Source organism: Triticum aestivum, chromosome 1B (genome assembly GCF_018294505.1).
Source record: "Triticum aestivum cultivar Chinese Spring chromosome 1B, IWGSC CS RefSeq v2.1, whole genome shotgun sequence".
Classification (NCBI taxonomy): domain Eukaryota; kingdom Viridiplantae; phylum Streptophyta; class Magnoliopsida; order Poales; family Poaceae; genus Triticum; species Triticum aestivum.
The window spans coordinates 350497402-350510878 of NC_057795.1; the positions used below are offsets into that span (position 1 = coordinate 350497402).

At 42.9% G+C, this 13477-nt stretch overlaps 1 protein-coding gene across 1 annotated transcript; it reads left to right on the top strand.

Moving 5' to 3' along the window:
• The first annotated feature begins 7497 nt into the window (after positions 1-7497).
• LOC123091286 (protein FAR1-RELATED SEQUENCE 5-like) lies at positions 7498-8513 on the top strand. The gene is made up of 2 exons (XM_044512754.1): positions 7498-7903; positions 8402-8513. The coding sequence occupies exons 1-2, from the start codon at positions 7630-7632 to the stop codon at positions 8503-8505; spliced, it is 378 nt and encodes a 125-aa protein (XP_044368689.1). The 5' UTR covers positions 7498-7629; the 3' UTR covers positions 8506-8513.
• The last annotated feature ends 4964 nt before the right edge of the window (positions 8514-13477 follow it).

The window sequence follows — 13477 nt, forward strand, 5'->3', positions numbered from 1 at the left end:
GAGTTCAAACCTTTCTTGGGTCCCTGGGGCCCCAATTCCGATAGTTACCACCAAGACTCTTATAGGCATTGAGACCAAAGAGATCTATATGAAGTAGCTCAAGTGGTCTTCTCGTGGTCATGATGTTCTTCACGGGATGACTTCCGCCAACTTGTTTTCCTGCTTGGCAAGCACTACAAAGTCTATCCTTGTCAAATATAACATCTTTAACACAAAGGATATGATCTCCTTTAACAAGTTTATCTTTGCATGCCAACATGTCCTGGTATTCTATGCCATAGCCAACCCTTAGAAGATTTTGCAATAAGACAAGTGCGAGGTTGGGCTCTTTTAGTGAAATCAACAATGTATAGATCACCTCTACGGATACCGGTTAAAACCATGTTATGATTTTCTTGATGAAATACTTGGCAATCTACTTCGGTAATTTGAACGTTGAAGCCAAAGTCGGCTAGTTTAGATATGGAAAGAATATTGTAACCAAGAGATTCAATGAGCATAACATTTTGAATAGAGCTATCATTGGATATGGCCACCTTACCAAGGCTAAGTACCTTAACCTTGGAGTTGTCTCCAAAAGTCACATACTTGCGTGGACCATCATTTCGTGCAAGCTCACGAAACATGTCCCTATCTCCGGCCATGTGATCGGTGCAACCACTATTGGGAATCCACTCTTCTCCTCCGACCATTTAATTTTGAAGATTAGCCATGAGACTAAGATTTCTCATAGTCTTCTCATATTCGATGACGAATTCCTTCTCTTCATCATAACAACCATGCTCAACATCACCATTATCTTGCATATTATCATCACCTAGGTCAAGTGATCATTAGATTTATGATCATGATAATGTGCAAGTTTGTGAGTTCTAATGGTTTCCGTGATAATGTTGCTAATAGTTCCAACATCACCCTTAGCACGCATAAGATCACGAAGCTCAAATAGGCATCCATCAAACTTAGGATCACTAGGCTTCATCTTATGAAAGGCAATGGACTAGTGAAGAATTTCATTGAGATTCTTTAATGAGTAATTTGGACAGCGTTTTTCAAGGTCACTCCACATAGTATAAGAACACTCAAAGTTTTGCATGCAAGTAAGCACATTTCTAGGTAAAACTCTCATGATAAGATCAATGGTTCTAAGATTACGAAGTATGTCAATTTACTCTTCATGAGTGGGTTGCAAAGGATCAATATGAGGCACATAAGAAATTTGAACATACTTACTCAAATCAAATTCATCAAAGATAGCAAGCATTTCTTTTTTTTCCAAGAGTTATAGTACTCCCCATCAAGAATGGGTACTCTGCGTCTAAGACTCTCGAAAGTAGACTCAAACATCATCCTCCAAAGGTGATGAAAGCAAAGAAATGGAGACCAATGATCTGATACCAATTGTAGGATCAAAGAAGATCGGTCTAGAGGGGGGTGACTAGACACTTGACCAACCAAATGTTCAGCTTTTAGTTTTCTTGAAACTTAGGAAGACTTTGGCACAAGTTAAGATAGCACCAAGACTTTCTACACATGCATATCTAGAGATAGAGTAGCAGAAATAGTAAATCATGCAATTGTGTGAAAAGTAAGGGTAGAGTCGGAAGATCAAACACAATGAAGACACGATGATTTTTGGCGTGGTTCCGTTTGGTGGTGCTATCATACGTCCATGTTGATGGAGACTTCAACCCACGGAGACACATGATCTTGGATTCTCCCAAGTGACACCTAACCAATCTAGGAGACACCACTCTCCAAAAGGTAATAGATGTTGTCTTGGTGAAGAATTCCTTGCTCTTGTGCTTCAAATGATAGTCTCCTCAACACTCAATCTCTCTCACCCAGATTTGGCTTGGGTAGGAGAAGGATTGAGTGGAAGGGAACTTGAGGAGGATAGAAATCAAGGTTCAAATGGTAGGAATGGAATATCTTGATCTCAACACATGAGTATGTGGTTCTCTCTCAGAAAATGAATGGCGGAAGTTGTGTTTCATTCTGATGGCTCTCTTTGAGAGTAAGTAGTGGTGGAGGTGTATAAATAGGAAACACCAAAAGTCCAACCACTACAAGTCTTTGACCCAACTCGGTGGCACCGATATGAAAATCTCGATCAAACAGACTAGTGCAAAAGACTTGACCTTAGCGTTTTTTATGAGACCGATTATACCATTTCGGTGGGACCAGAGTGCAATGGCTAGGGTAGAGTTGCGTCTCGGTAATTCTGATCGTTTTCTCTCAGTGATTCCAAAATGAAACAACTTCATTACAATAACTTGACAAGGCCTTCGGGACCGAGAAACAATTTAGTTTGACCGATATGTTAGGGTTTTGCCTGTGGCGGTAGAATGATCATCTCGGTGGGTCCGGAGTAGATTGTATCATGGGACCAAAATGATGAATTAGAGTTTGGACAAATGTGTTTGTGGGAAAGTGATGGAGGGTTTTTGGAGCAATATCACTGAGTACTTTGAGTAACCACCTCATCAACAATACCCCATCCCCTTTTAATAGTGTTGGCTTTCCTAAGGGACTCAATGTGATATTGGATCACTAAACCATAAATCTAGAGTCTTGGGGTAGCCAAATCCAGTTCTTTACATTTACAATGGGTCCACATCCTCATGTCCTTGCCATGCCGCCGTTAGACTTATCTAAAATATTCTAGGTAAAACTATTAGTCCAACAATATGCATGTTTACATTCATTACCAAAACCACCATGGGAGCAAATGTGCTTTCATCCACCCTTACTCTTGGCGGAATCCCAACGACTCCTGCAGGAGTAGCAAACACCCGCATGCACAGCCGACTGAAACCTTTATCAAATGGTTGAATGCTAGTTTGCATAGCCGGCTGGGCAGGGCATCACACCACACGTGCGCCACATGTGCGTACCTGTCTGGGTCATCTAAATGACTCAAAATCGGCCCCGTGTGTGAGCTGGTGCAGTGACCATAAGGCACGCCCCACCTGGCATAATTGAACCAGCCCGGTAGGGCCTGAAGACGTCGACATGCGGGTCTAGTTGGGACTGGCGCCCGCAGGGTAGCGCACGGGAGGACCCTCATGGGTGCACCCAACACATCCCAATGATGGTGGCCTCGGGACGTTCCAACGGTCCACCCATCATGGACCTCCTAGTCGAGCCATCTTGTTGCGCGCCGTCCGGCAGATCGGACGGCTCACATCGCCCCAGAGGGGCTCTCGCGACAAGCCACCTGACAATGGATGGTGTAGAGGGCCTCTTCGCCCGTGACTGTTAGCCACACTACAACCCTGCCTGACGCGACTGAACCAACCCAAGACACCGACAGACGGGGCCGGCTAGCCTCTACCGCGCGGGGGTGAGCACAGCGAATGCCGCCTAATGATTGTGGCATTGGGCGCGCCCAATGGTCCGCCCTTCATGGACCCTCCAGCCAGGTCGACTGGGCGTGAGCCGTCTGGGTAGATCAGATAGCTTGCTTGGCCCCCAAGAGGCTTCCGTGGAAAGCCATCCGTCAACGAACGACCAGGAGGCGCACTTGCCCGCGAGGAGCCCAGGGCGGCGGGTACTCCACCATCCTTTATAGGAGTAATTCTTAACTTGTGCACTTTAATTCTTGCTTACACACATAATGGCGTAGAGAGGCCCCGGCAACAGTGGCCTTGGCCTAGGGTGTGGGAACAAGTTTCTTTGTTGACTCTAGATAGAATGTCACCGTTTAATAATGTTATGCACTATAGCGATGAAGACTGCCCGGGACATGGTGCTTGGTTGGCTGCGCAACCACACTCACAATAATTTTCACCTTCACACCACTTTTGCTTGGGATCTAAAATTACTTGCATGCACAATCCAATAAACCTCTACATGGGGCAAAAGACCATTTCCTCACCTCTTCATGGGATATATATATACTCTTACTTTGAAAACAACTACGACTTAACCATGTGCACTTGCGGGATATCAATCGTACCCCATAGGTTTTGAGAGATTTGAGGGTATGGCTTGATTTATGCCCAAGGTGGTGAGGGAAATGCTCCTCGATGTGCTTCCAATATGTTGCGCTCGTTTGATCTTTCCCGGTGATATAGACTATTGAGGGAAATCTCTTGTCATCCCCTCACAAGAACTTTATACTCATCCCGGGTGTAGTTTGTGACAAGAATTTTTTTCTTCCTCGATGATCCAAAGGGTTGGAATTGATCAAATTATGTATCCCGGCCATATGCATCCAATTGATTAACAAGCGACAATGATGTGCCTTCAAAATCGAGATCATTTGTCCCAACAGAATCACCCATCATACTCTCAAGAAATGATTCATCATGGGCAGTCGATCCCCTCCCCCCCAAATCACACATATTGCACATTTTTTTCACAGTCACCTCGCATTCAATGAACAAATTACACAAAAGGCAGAGGACGACTTTTACCTTATTGTTGTTCCTATTTTGGTGTAGGACTAGGAAGGGGCCCTCGTGTCGCTCGTTGCTGACATGGACATAGGAGGGGCTACGATGCAACCCATCGTCTTCTTTTTCGGTCTCTTCACTAAGGGCCGGTGCAGCATTGGCAGGTAATCATAGGGTTTGTCAACTCAACACCTGGCTCATCACTGACATGGTGGATGAGGTGAGCCCTAGATGGTGGTTGACGGTCGTCAAAGGCATAACAACCATTGAAGTCGCCGGACCCAACTCCAAAACAACAGAATGGGACATGGGGGTCGATGTAGAGTACATGGCATTGTCGACAGGGACTCGGGATGACCGTAGGCGGTCACAAGAGATGCTCCATCATGAGCCGCCAAATATGAGGGTCGCGGGCTCGATTTAGGGCGCCCTCAAAAAATTATGTCGATCGAGGGCGAGATGGCGACTATGCTAGACTGCCATTTTTGTCCAAAATTGCCATACTCACTGTTATTATGACGATCGAGGACTTACGAGGACTTTTGCTGGAGTTACTCTAGTGCGAACAAGAATAATCAACTAGTGGCAAAAAACAGTTTATCATGTGAATATTCGCAGATCAATCACTCTTAGTCACTGTGTTTCAGAAAATGGAATATGGCTACACCCCCAAAAAATGGAATATGGCATGTTTAGGACGTATAAATTTTATAATAAACAATTTAATTGTTAGGCACCAGAAGGAACATAATCAGTAGACTCAAGAAATGTCAATTGGATGGAGTCGAAGGTAAGTTTCCAATGCGGGATGCTTCAATCAGGGCAAATTTCCAAGGACGCGTCTAGGGGGCGCCCGGCCGCCCTGGGATCGCTAACCAGCACCCACCCAAAAAGGAAACTACCTGGTCCCCCTCCCGAACCGAAAAAGGAACCAACAAACCCGCACGCCCGAAACCGCTCGAAAATGAACGAAACCACTATCGAACAGGTAAGCGCCAGAAAAACCACTAGCAACGACAGCTGGCCGCGGGATCACGTGCACCAGGCCACGACCGAAATCAGGCGAGACCAACTGCCCCCCAGGCCATCTTCTTCTTCCCCATGAAAGAAGGATCTGCTTAGGGGTCAAAATCCTTCATCGCGAGGAGAAGAACATGGCAGCTCCCAGGGACAAATAAAAGAGAAGAGAAGAGGGCTTAGACAGAAGGAAAACCCCAGAAAAAAGCAGATCAAGAGAGCAGGAACAAAAAAGAGAACATACCTGGAGGGAAAAAAGCACATCCAGAGGTGAGTAGACTTGACCATCTACTTCCTGATTCCTCCCGTAGACTTGCCCTTGTACTGATTTCCTTGTAGGCATCTTTGATTCATGTATTGATCGTCAAAAATCAGATGAACCCTGCATAGTGTGTTTGCAGAGAAACTGTGCAACCAGTAGGTTACTTCCGTCCAACTAAGCCAGATAAAGTAGCCAACTAAAGATTGTTGTGTGCCAACTCAGTAGATTATGCAACTCTAAACCCTGCTTTGTGCAAATAACCCAATTGTAGCATCCAACTATACGCACAAACTGTGCAACCGCAAAAAAATTAAAAAGGTTGAATAAAAAACTTGGCAGAAAATTGACATATCTGGAAGAAAACAACCAAGGACATGTACGATGACGTCCGATATATGATATGTTCGGATACAATCTGCAAATATAGGTCTTAAGAAAAAGTTTACACACTGCCTTCACAAATCTGAAACACACTCCCATCAAACCGTTGTTCTAACTATGCAAAGCTAACTAAATACCTATAGACAAATATAGTTGCAATCTGATTTTGGTTCTATCTTTGAAGTTGCTATAGCAGACCTTGCTTCATATGTTCACTTGCATTGATCTGCAGAGAATCATGCCCTCCCCTTCTTGTCAGACCTGCACATTGTAGATACATGAACAAAAAAGAGATGGTCAAATAATATGTAGCCAATGAATGAATGTTCTTATATTGTGCAACTACTATGATGCTTGTTGCAACTTTGATACTACTTGTATGCAAGTCCTATGCTACATTTTTATCTAGGTTGTATGAAAAAATTTGTCTGTGTCTGTGTGACTGGAATGTTCACAATTTGTCCAACTAGTATGGAAAGTTTGTGCAATTCTATGACACTTTTGTGCAAATGTTGTGCTGCCTTTGTGCAACTACTGGCAAGACGATATATCTGGAGAGAAAGACACACCTAACTATACTTGCTACTTATTTCTAGAATGTGCAAATTCTGAAAAATGTGCAACTCCTATGCTACATTTTATCCAGGTTGTGTGATGAAATTTGTCAAAATTGTGTTTGTGTGACTGGAATGCTCACAATTAGTCAATTGGTATGGGAAGTTTGTGCAATTCTATGACACTTTTGTGCAAATGTTGTGCTGCCTTTGTGCAACTACTACCAAAAAGCTGTATCTGGAGAAAAAACCCTCCTAACTATACTTGCTACTTATTCCTAGAATGTGCTAGCTTGAAAAGTTGGAGAAACGTAACAATGTGGAAATTCCTCGTTCCTCTATGTAAAAACTGACTACTTGCAGTTTTTGAAACAATAAAAAATAAAAATGAGTCTAACGGTGTTAAATTCATGCCTCATTTTGCTAGCAACTATGACCCAATACAAATTGGTTGATGACTTTTTTGTTGAAACAAAATGCAGGTTGGAGCAGCTTTCAAGGATGATAGACCTCAATGCATTGCCTCCCGATCTCAATGAGTTGCCTGATGATGATATTGAGTTTGTACAACCAGGGATTTTCACACAGCTAAATCAAGATCGTGGTTTGATGGATGATGTTGATGTCAACATGCAATCAGAAAGCCATACACTAGAGGAAACAAACACCACAGTTGCGGTACCTACTGAAATAGAACTAAGGGCAGGGGCAGTTGGTGGTGATCGAAATGCTTTGGAGGAAGATGAGGCTGGTTCTCAGCCAATGGAGTCATTTGTTGGGATGAGATTTGATACTCTCCAGGGTGCTAAAGATCATTAAAATGATTATGCTCTAAGGATGGGTTTCTCTGTTCAAATGAACACTTCAAAGAGGAATGCTTATACCAACATATTGGAGAAACAACAATTTGCATGTAACAAGTTTAGGAAGCCAAAAGAGGATGATGTAGGAGCTGAGTTGCCACCTGTGCTAGATCCTATACCAGACCCCCAAACCTTTGGGTGAAGAAGATGAAATGGAAGAAGTGCCAATATTCGATGGAGAGGAGAGTGGAAAAAAGAAGAATAAGAAGAAGTGCAAGAGAGAAAGGATAGAGCAAACACAATGTAAGGCAAAAATGCTAGTTAAATTGAAGGATGGGCGGTGGGAAGTAACCCACTTTGTCCGTGATCATAATCATCCTTTGGTAGCCAAGCCTTCACTGTCCAACTACTTGCAATCTCACATGGGTATATCGCCGGAGGAAAAGAGGTTCCTAGAGATACTCCACAACTGCAACCTAACTTCAGGTGTGTTCTCATTCACCTCCCAAAAACTTCAAACTTCAAACTATGTTGTTTAATTCAGCTCTGTCAAGTGTGCAACTAGTAGCAGGGGGTTGTGCAAGTACATACACTATGTTGTGCAACCAGGCTTCAATATTTGTGAAAAAATTACTACCACAAACAAAACACAAAGTTGGAACTACTTGCTGATTGAATTAGATATAGTATTACAAAATAGTCATAGTTTTGATGGGGACACTCCATAAATATTCGTTCTGCAAACTAGTGTTCCTTATCGATGCAATTAAACCTTCTTTTCTACAAACTAGTGTTCATATCGCTGCAACTGATGATAGTAAAAAATAACTACATTGTTTTGTGTCAAGGAATAAAAAAGGGGGTAAACAATGAAAAATAAGTTCTATGGCAACCACATGTCAACATTTGTGCAACTGTTGTTCTTTAGTCTGCAACTGTTATTTGTCAAGTGTGCAACTATCTAACTTAATTATGTTTCTGCAGGCCGTATGATGACTATCATGTCAGAGTTTTATGTCTCGGAGCTAAATGTACCGTATGGACCTAAAGCAATAACAAACCTATGTGTTGGCTTCTCCAAGGACTGAACGAAAGAGGGGGACATTATTGAGACAATTGAACATTATAAAGACTTGCAAAAAGATGATCCAGATTTTTCCTGTAAGATAAAATATGATCTTGATGGGAGGACAGAAAACATTTTTTTGGTGGATGGCTTGGCACGTAAAGCTTATACGGAGGCATATCATGATTGTGTCTCCTTTGACACAACCTACATGACCAATATGTACAACATGCCTTTTGCTCCGTTCATTGGGATCAACCATCATGGGCAATCTTTCATGTTGGGCTGTGCATTTGTGAGACAAGAAATGGGGACCAGCTTTGATTGGGTTTTTGGAGCTTTCCTAGAGGCTATGAATGGAAGGGCACCGGATATCATTACTGATCAGGATGTGGCAATGAAGGAGTCCACAAAGAACATTTTTCCCACAAGTGTGCACTGATGTTGTCGGTGGCACATCATGAAGAAAGCTCAAGAGAAAGTTGGATGGTTGCTAGGCCGGAACCCGGGATTATCTGAAGATTTCAACCTTTGCGTTGATTTCAGTTTCACACCAGATGAGTTTGAACTGAATTGGGCTGCTTTGATGATAAAATATGAGGCAATTGCACATACCCATTTTGAGAAACTTTACGAATATAGGAACACTTGGGTGCCATGTTACTTCAAGCATAGATTTTTTTTCTCTTCTTGCAGTCTACATAATGAAGTGAGGGGTTCAATGCAGTCTTGAAGCGGTATGTCAACCCTCACAAGTCAATTCTGAACTTTGTGAGGCAGTATGAGAAAATACAGACGCACATCCTCATCAAGGAAGGGTGCAATGACTACAGGACAGAACATCTGGATCTTGACATGTGGTCACAATTCCCAATAGAGAAGCGGGCATACAAGACATACACTAGAGATCTTTACTGCAAGTTCCGTGATGAGTTTTCGATGATTCGACGCTATAATGCATTCCAAATTGGTGTGGAAACGTTTGAGCTGAGACCAAATACAGAATGGGTTGTGAAGTATGGTTCCAGGAACTACTTAGTGGTGGCAAAAATATCCGAGGGACTCTATTCGTGTGAGTGTTGCAAAATGGAGAGGGATGGCATCCTTTGTTGCCACATATTGAAAGTGTTCACGCATATTGGGCTTGATGTCATCCCGGAGTAGTACATGTTGCAGCGTTGTACGCCAGTTGCTGTCCCAAGTGTGCCAAGTGCCACTAGTCAGCAGCATGATGTAATGCCCCCTCAGTCTCTAAAGGAAATTAGGCATGCAAACATGACTGCAAATTTCTAGAAACTAGCAACGTTTGCTTGTGGTTTTGGAGCAGGAAAAGCCATTGTTGATAAGCACATGCGTGCGGCGCGCACAAAGATTGTGCAGCTAAACAAGTCTAGAAAGAAAAAAAAAAGGGTTGGAAGAGAAGCAGGTCCGTCTGCTGGTGATAACAACCAGGATCCTCCCGTGCCGCCTACATCTATAGGGCCTACTCCAGCAACTACCCCTATTGGTCGTGCTCCACCGCCAACTACCATGGGTCGTGGTGGACCACCTCCTCCCATGGGTCATGGTGCTTGTGGTCCATCACCTACTCTCACGGGCCATGGTAGTCATGGTCCACCATCTCCTCCCATGGGTCGTGCTGCTCATGGTCCAGCACCTCCTCACATGGGTCGTGCTGAACCACCTCCTCCTATGGGTCATGTTGGGCCACGTGTGAGTAATGCTTCAGCACCTCTTCCTATGGGTAACACAACACAGGGCCATCCTAACTGCACTGAGCAGATGTCGCCTACGAGCAACGACAATGACAATGTAACTCCTAGGGATCCGCCAAAGTTGACTACAAAAGGGAGGGCAAGGAGTAGACGCTACCATTCAGCTCTTGAACTGCACCCGAGAAGGAAAAACAGGTGCAGCTACTGCAACTCAGATAAGCACGATGCCGCTAGCTGCTCTACGAAGTTGGCATGACAACTTGGTGACATAGAAGCAATAAATAAATGGGAAAACCATCAAAAGGCTTGCACCGTTAGGGCGTGGATGGAGCTATGAAGATCCAGCAACAAAAGGTTGCTTTGGAAATTTCTTCTTTGACCTTAAACTTACAGTTGGCACCCCATTTGTATTCATGTTAAAAAAGTGGCAGACTATCACTTGGCTATGTGTGAGACTACATATTTACCTATTTATGCCTCTGTTGGCAAATTTACACGTTTACATGTGTTGCTTGGTAAAAGAATGTTAGTATATGTGTTTTCCTTTAGTGATTGATTTTTTTATGGTTTGCCAAAACCGAAAGGAACTGTGCAAGTTAATTAGAACCAATGTGCAAGTGTCTGCCCTGTATGTGTAACTATAACATCTCCAAGTACTATGCCATATAAACAGGAAAAGAAAAAAGGACTACAATTGTATCATTCTTACGGTTAGAAAACAGCCACAAAAAATACTCAAGAAACAGAATGTGGAACCTGGGCAAAAAAAGGCCCAGGTAAAATTGTGCAACTGAACTTGTATTGGGTGTGCAACTGATTGAGTACCATTGTGCAACTATTATGTAGACCGATGGTAGCGGATAAAAAGGGAGCAAAAACAAAACTTACTCTTTGTACCGTAGAATTTCCCTCCATGGGGCTTTGTTGAGAGCAAAGTCAACCATCTTGTGGGTCATTATCCTTCTCATGCTTAGGACTCTTTTGGTTCGTAGTTTGGCAATTGTCTCCCATTCCAAATGCTAGTATTGAACAACATAAACACACCACATTCATTGCTATGCAAAAAAGGAAGGAAAAAACACATTGTTATTTCGACGTGAGATGGGGCCATACTCATGCAACTGAAAAACATAGTAAAACAAAAAAAATCAATTAATAGTCTTTTTTAGCAAAACCATGTTCTTGACCATGCAAACTTTCCTTCCTGAACTGCTGTTGTTTCAAAATCCAAGAAGAGGAAGGTGGACAAACATACATTATAGATTCTCTTTGCATCGTGCAACTAGCTCAAAAAAATGTGCAACTCCCCATTGACCAGTGTGCAACTATATAGAGACTTTGTGCAACTAGATGGTGTGGTTGGTGCCAAAAAATGTGCAACTCCCCATTAACCATTGTGCAACTGTATGAAGACTTTGTGCAACTAGATGGTGTAGTTTGTGCAACTACTTGAATTTTCTCTTGATCAGAAGCCAACTATAAAAAAATAAAAGAGGGAAATGGTGTGCATGCATGACTTACTTCCCGAGTTGCTTGGGTACATCAATGTCGACGACTTGAAAGTGACTGATATTGTCCTTTGGGTAATGTTGCTTCCATAAACACCTCACTGCCCCCGCTATAGTTGAAGCATAGTGCATTAAGTCAGGGTTGTCGAGCTTCCTCCAAGAATCTAGCACCTCGAAACGTTGATCCCTTAAGTTGATGTTAAACACCCAGTAGTGTCTGCCTCCTTCTCGATCATTGGGATCAACGAACTCAAGCACAGGGAGCATCACCTGCACATGTTAAACAACACGGAAAAAGAAGGCAAAAAAACTATGAGTTGTGCAGAACTGCCCCGTGAAACCCAAGAGCTATGCAAGAAGAGAAGTTGAAAAACACAAAGTTTTGGTGGCCAGCAAAAAACTGACCATATCTTCACGGTCTAGGCAATTAGTCTTCTCAAATTTAGAATGTATCTCGGCAGCATTGTATATTCCTTGCTGCAACCGTGTCTGCATTGGAAAAGATGAGTCTTAGGAAACACACTATAAAAAAAGGGGACAGAATGTTGTGTGAAACAAGAACAACAGTTCTCATTCAACTTACAGCAACCCTGAGTGGCATGATGACCTTCTTCGAGTCCTTAGGTAAGGTTTCCCTGATTTGGATAAGTGCAGCTTCGACAACACCGTTTGATAGCCATTTGGTAGGCCACATTGAATCAGCCAACTCCCTTAGGCTCACAAAGAACCCATCATAGTTAATGATGTCAGGGTTGTTCAGAAAAAAATACGAGGACAAAGGAAAAGAACAAAAAAACAGGATTAACTGGTTGCCGTAAACACATGAAAAGTGAATGAACAAATAAGTAACTGTTGTTTAGGTGTGCAGGCCTGATGCGCCAACCGTATAACTACTGTTGTGCAAATGATGTTGCATGAAACTGCACCTACAAAAACTGACTGTCCCAACTATAAAAAAACTTTATTACTATTGTTGTGCTACTATTACATATGTCTATGACAAAAAGGAAAAAGATGTTTAACTGTATTACTATTTTTGTGCAATTTCAAATAGACATGAAACTCCAACTGTAAAGACTAATTGGGTAACTAAAAAGAGAAGAGGGAATATAGATTTTACCACAATGTATTAGTTTTACCTTGTTTCTGTGACGTTTGCACCAGGTAAATTCCTTACATAATAGAGGACTGCCGCATAAAGCTTGTTCACTTGTTCATTGCAAGTGAACGTCTTTGTTTTATTGTAGTCAATGTAGGGAGACCTCTGGACAACAGCTAACTTGATTATCCTCCTTGTGCGTTTTTGCACTGGTGGGCCAGATGTGGTGCTGCAGGACCCACTTGCACCCCCTAGAGCACCTGTCATATCTGGCGTGTGAAACTCATCTAGAGAATCCGAAAGGATGATATGAATTGGAGCCTTCCAAGTGACCACCTTATCTGCAGAAGAGCAAACCTCTCTCAAAGTTGCCGAATCCCAATCATCTTGCTCACTACTTTTGGATAACCTTGCCTCCTGTGGTGTCACTTGTGATTTGTTAGGCTCGTCAACTGTGGCTACTGGGGAGTCATCATCAATATCGAAAACCAAGTCAAATGATGGAGCATTGCAGAACCCATCGTCGTGATATGATCTTGCTGATGATGTTCTACGAATGGGATGCACACTGTTGTTCTATCCTTGGACATCCTTGGGTGCATCACCCACTGACTTGGTTCATGCAATTATGCTTGGCGGCGGTCTTGGCGGAATACACTTGGAAATAAGGTT

Excerpts from the sequence above, each read along its gene's own strand:
- LOC123091286 (XM_044512754.1), top strand. The coding sequence starts at position 7,630 with ATGGAAGAAGTGCCAATATTCGATGGAGAGGAGAGTGGAAAAAAGAAG. Across the intron at positions 7,904-8,401 it reads CAACTGCAACCTAACTTCAG|GCCGTATGATGACTATCATG; the intron begins GTGTGTTCTCAT and ends ATGTTTCTGCAG.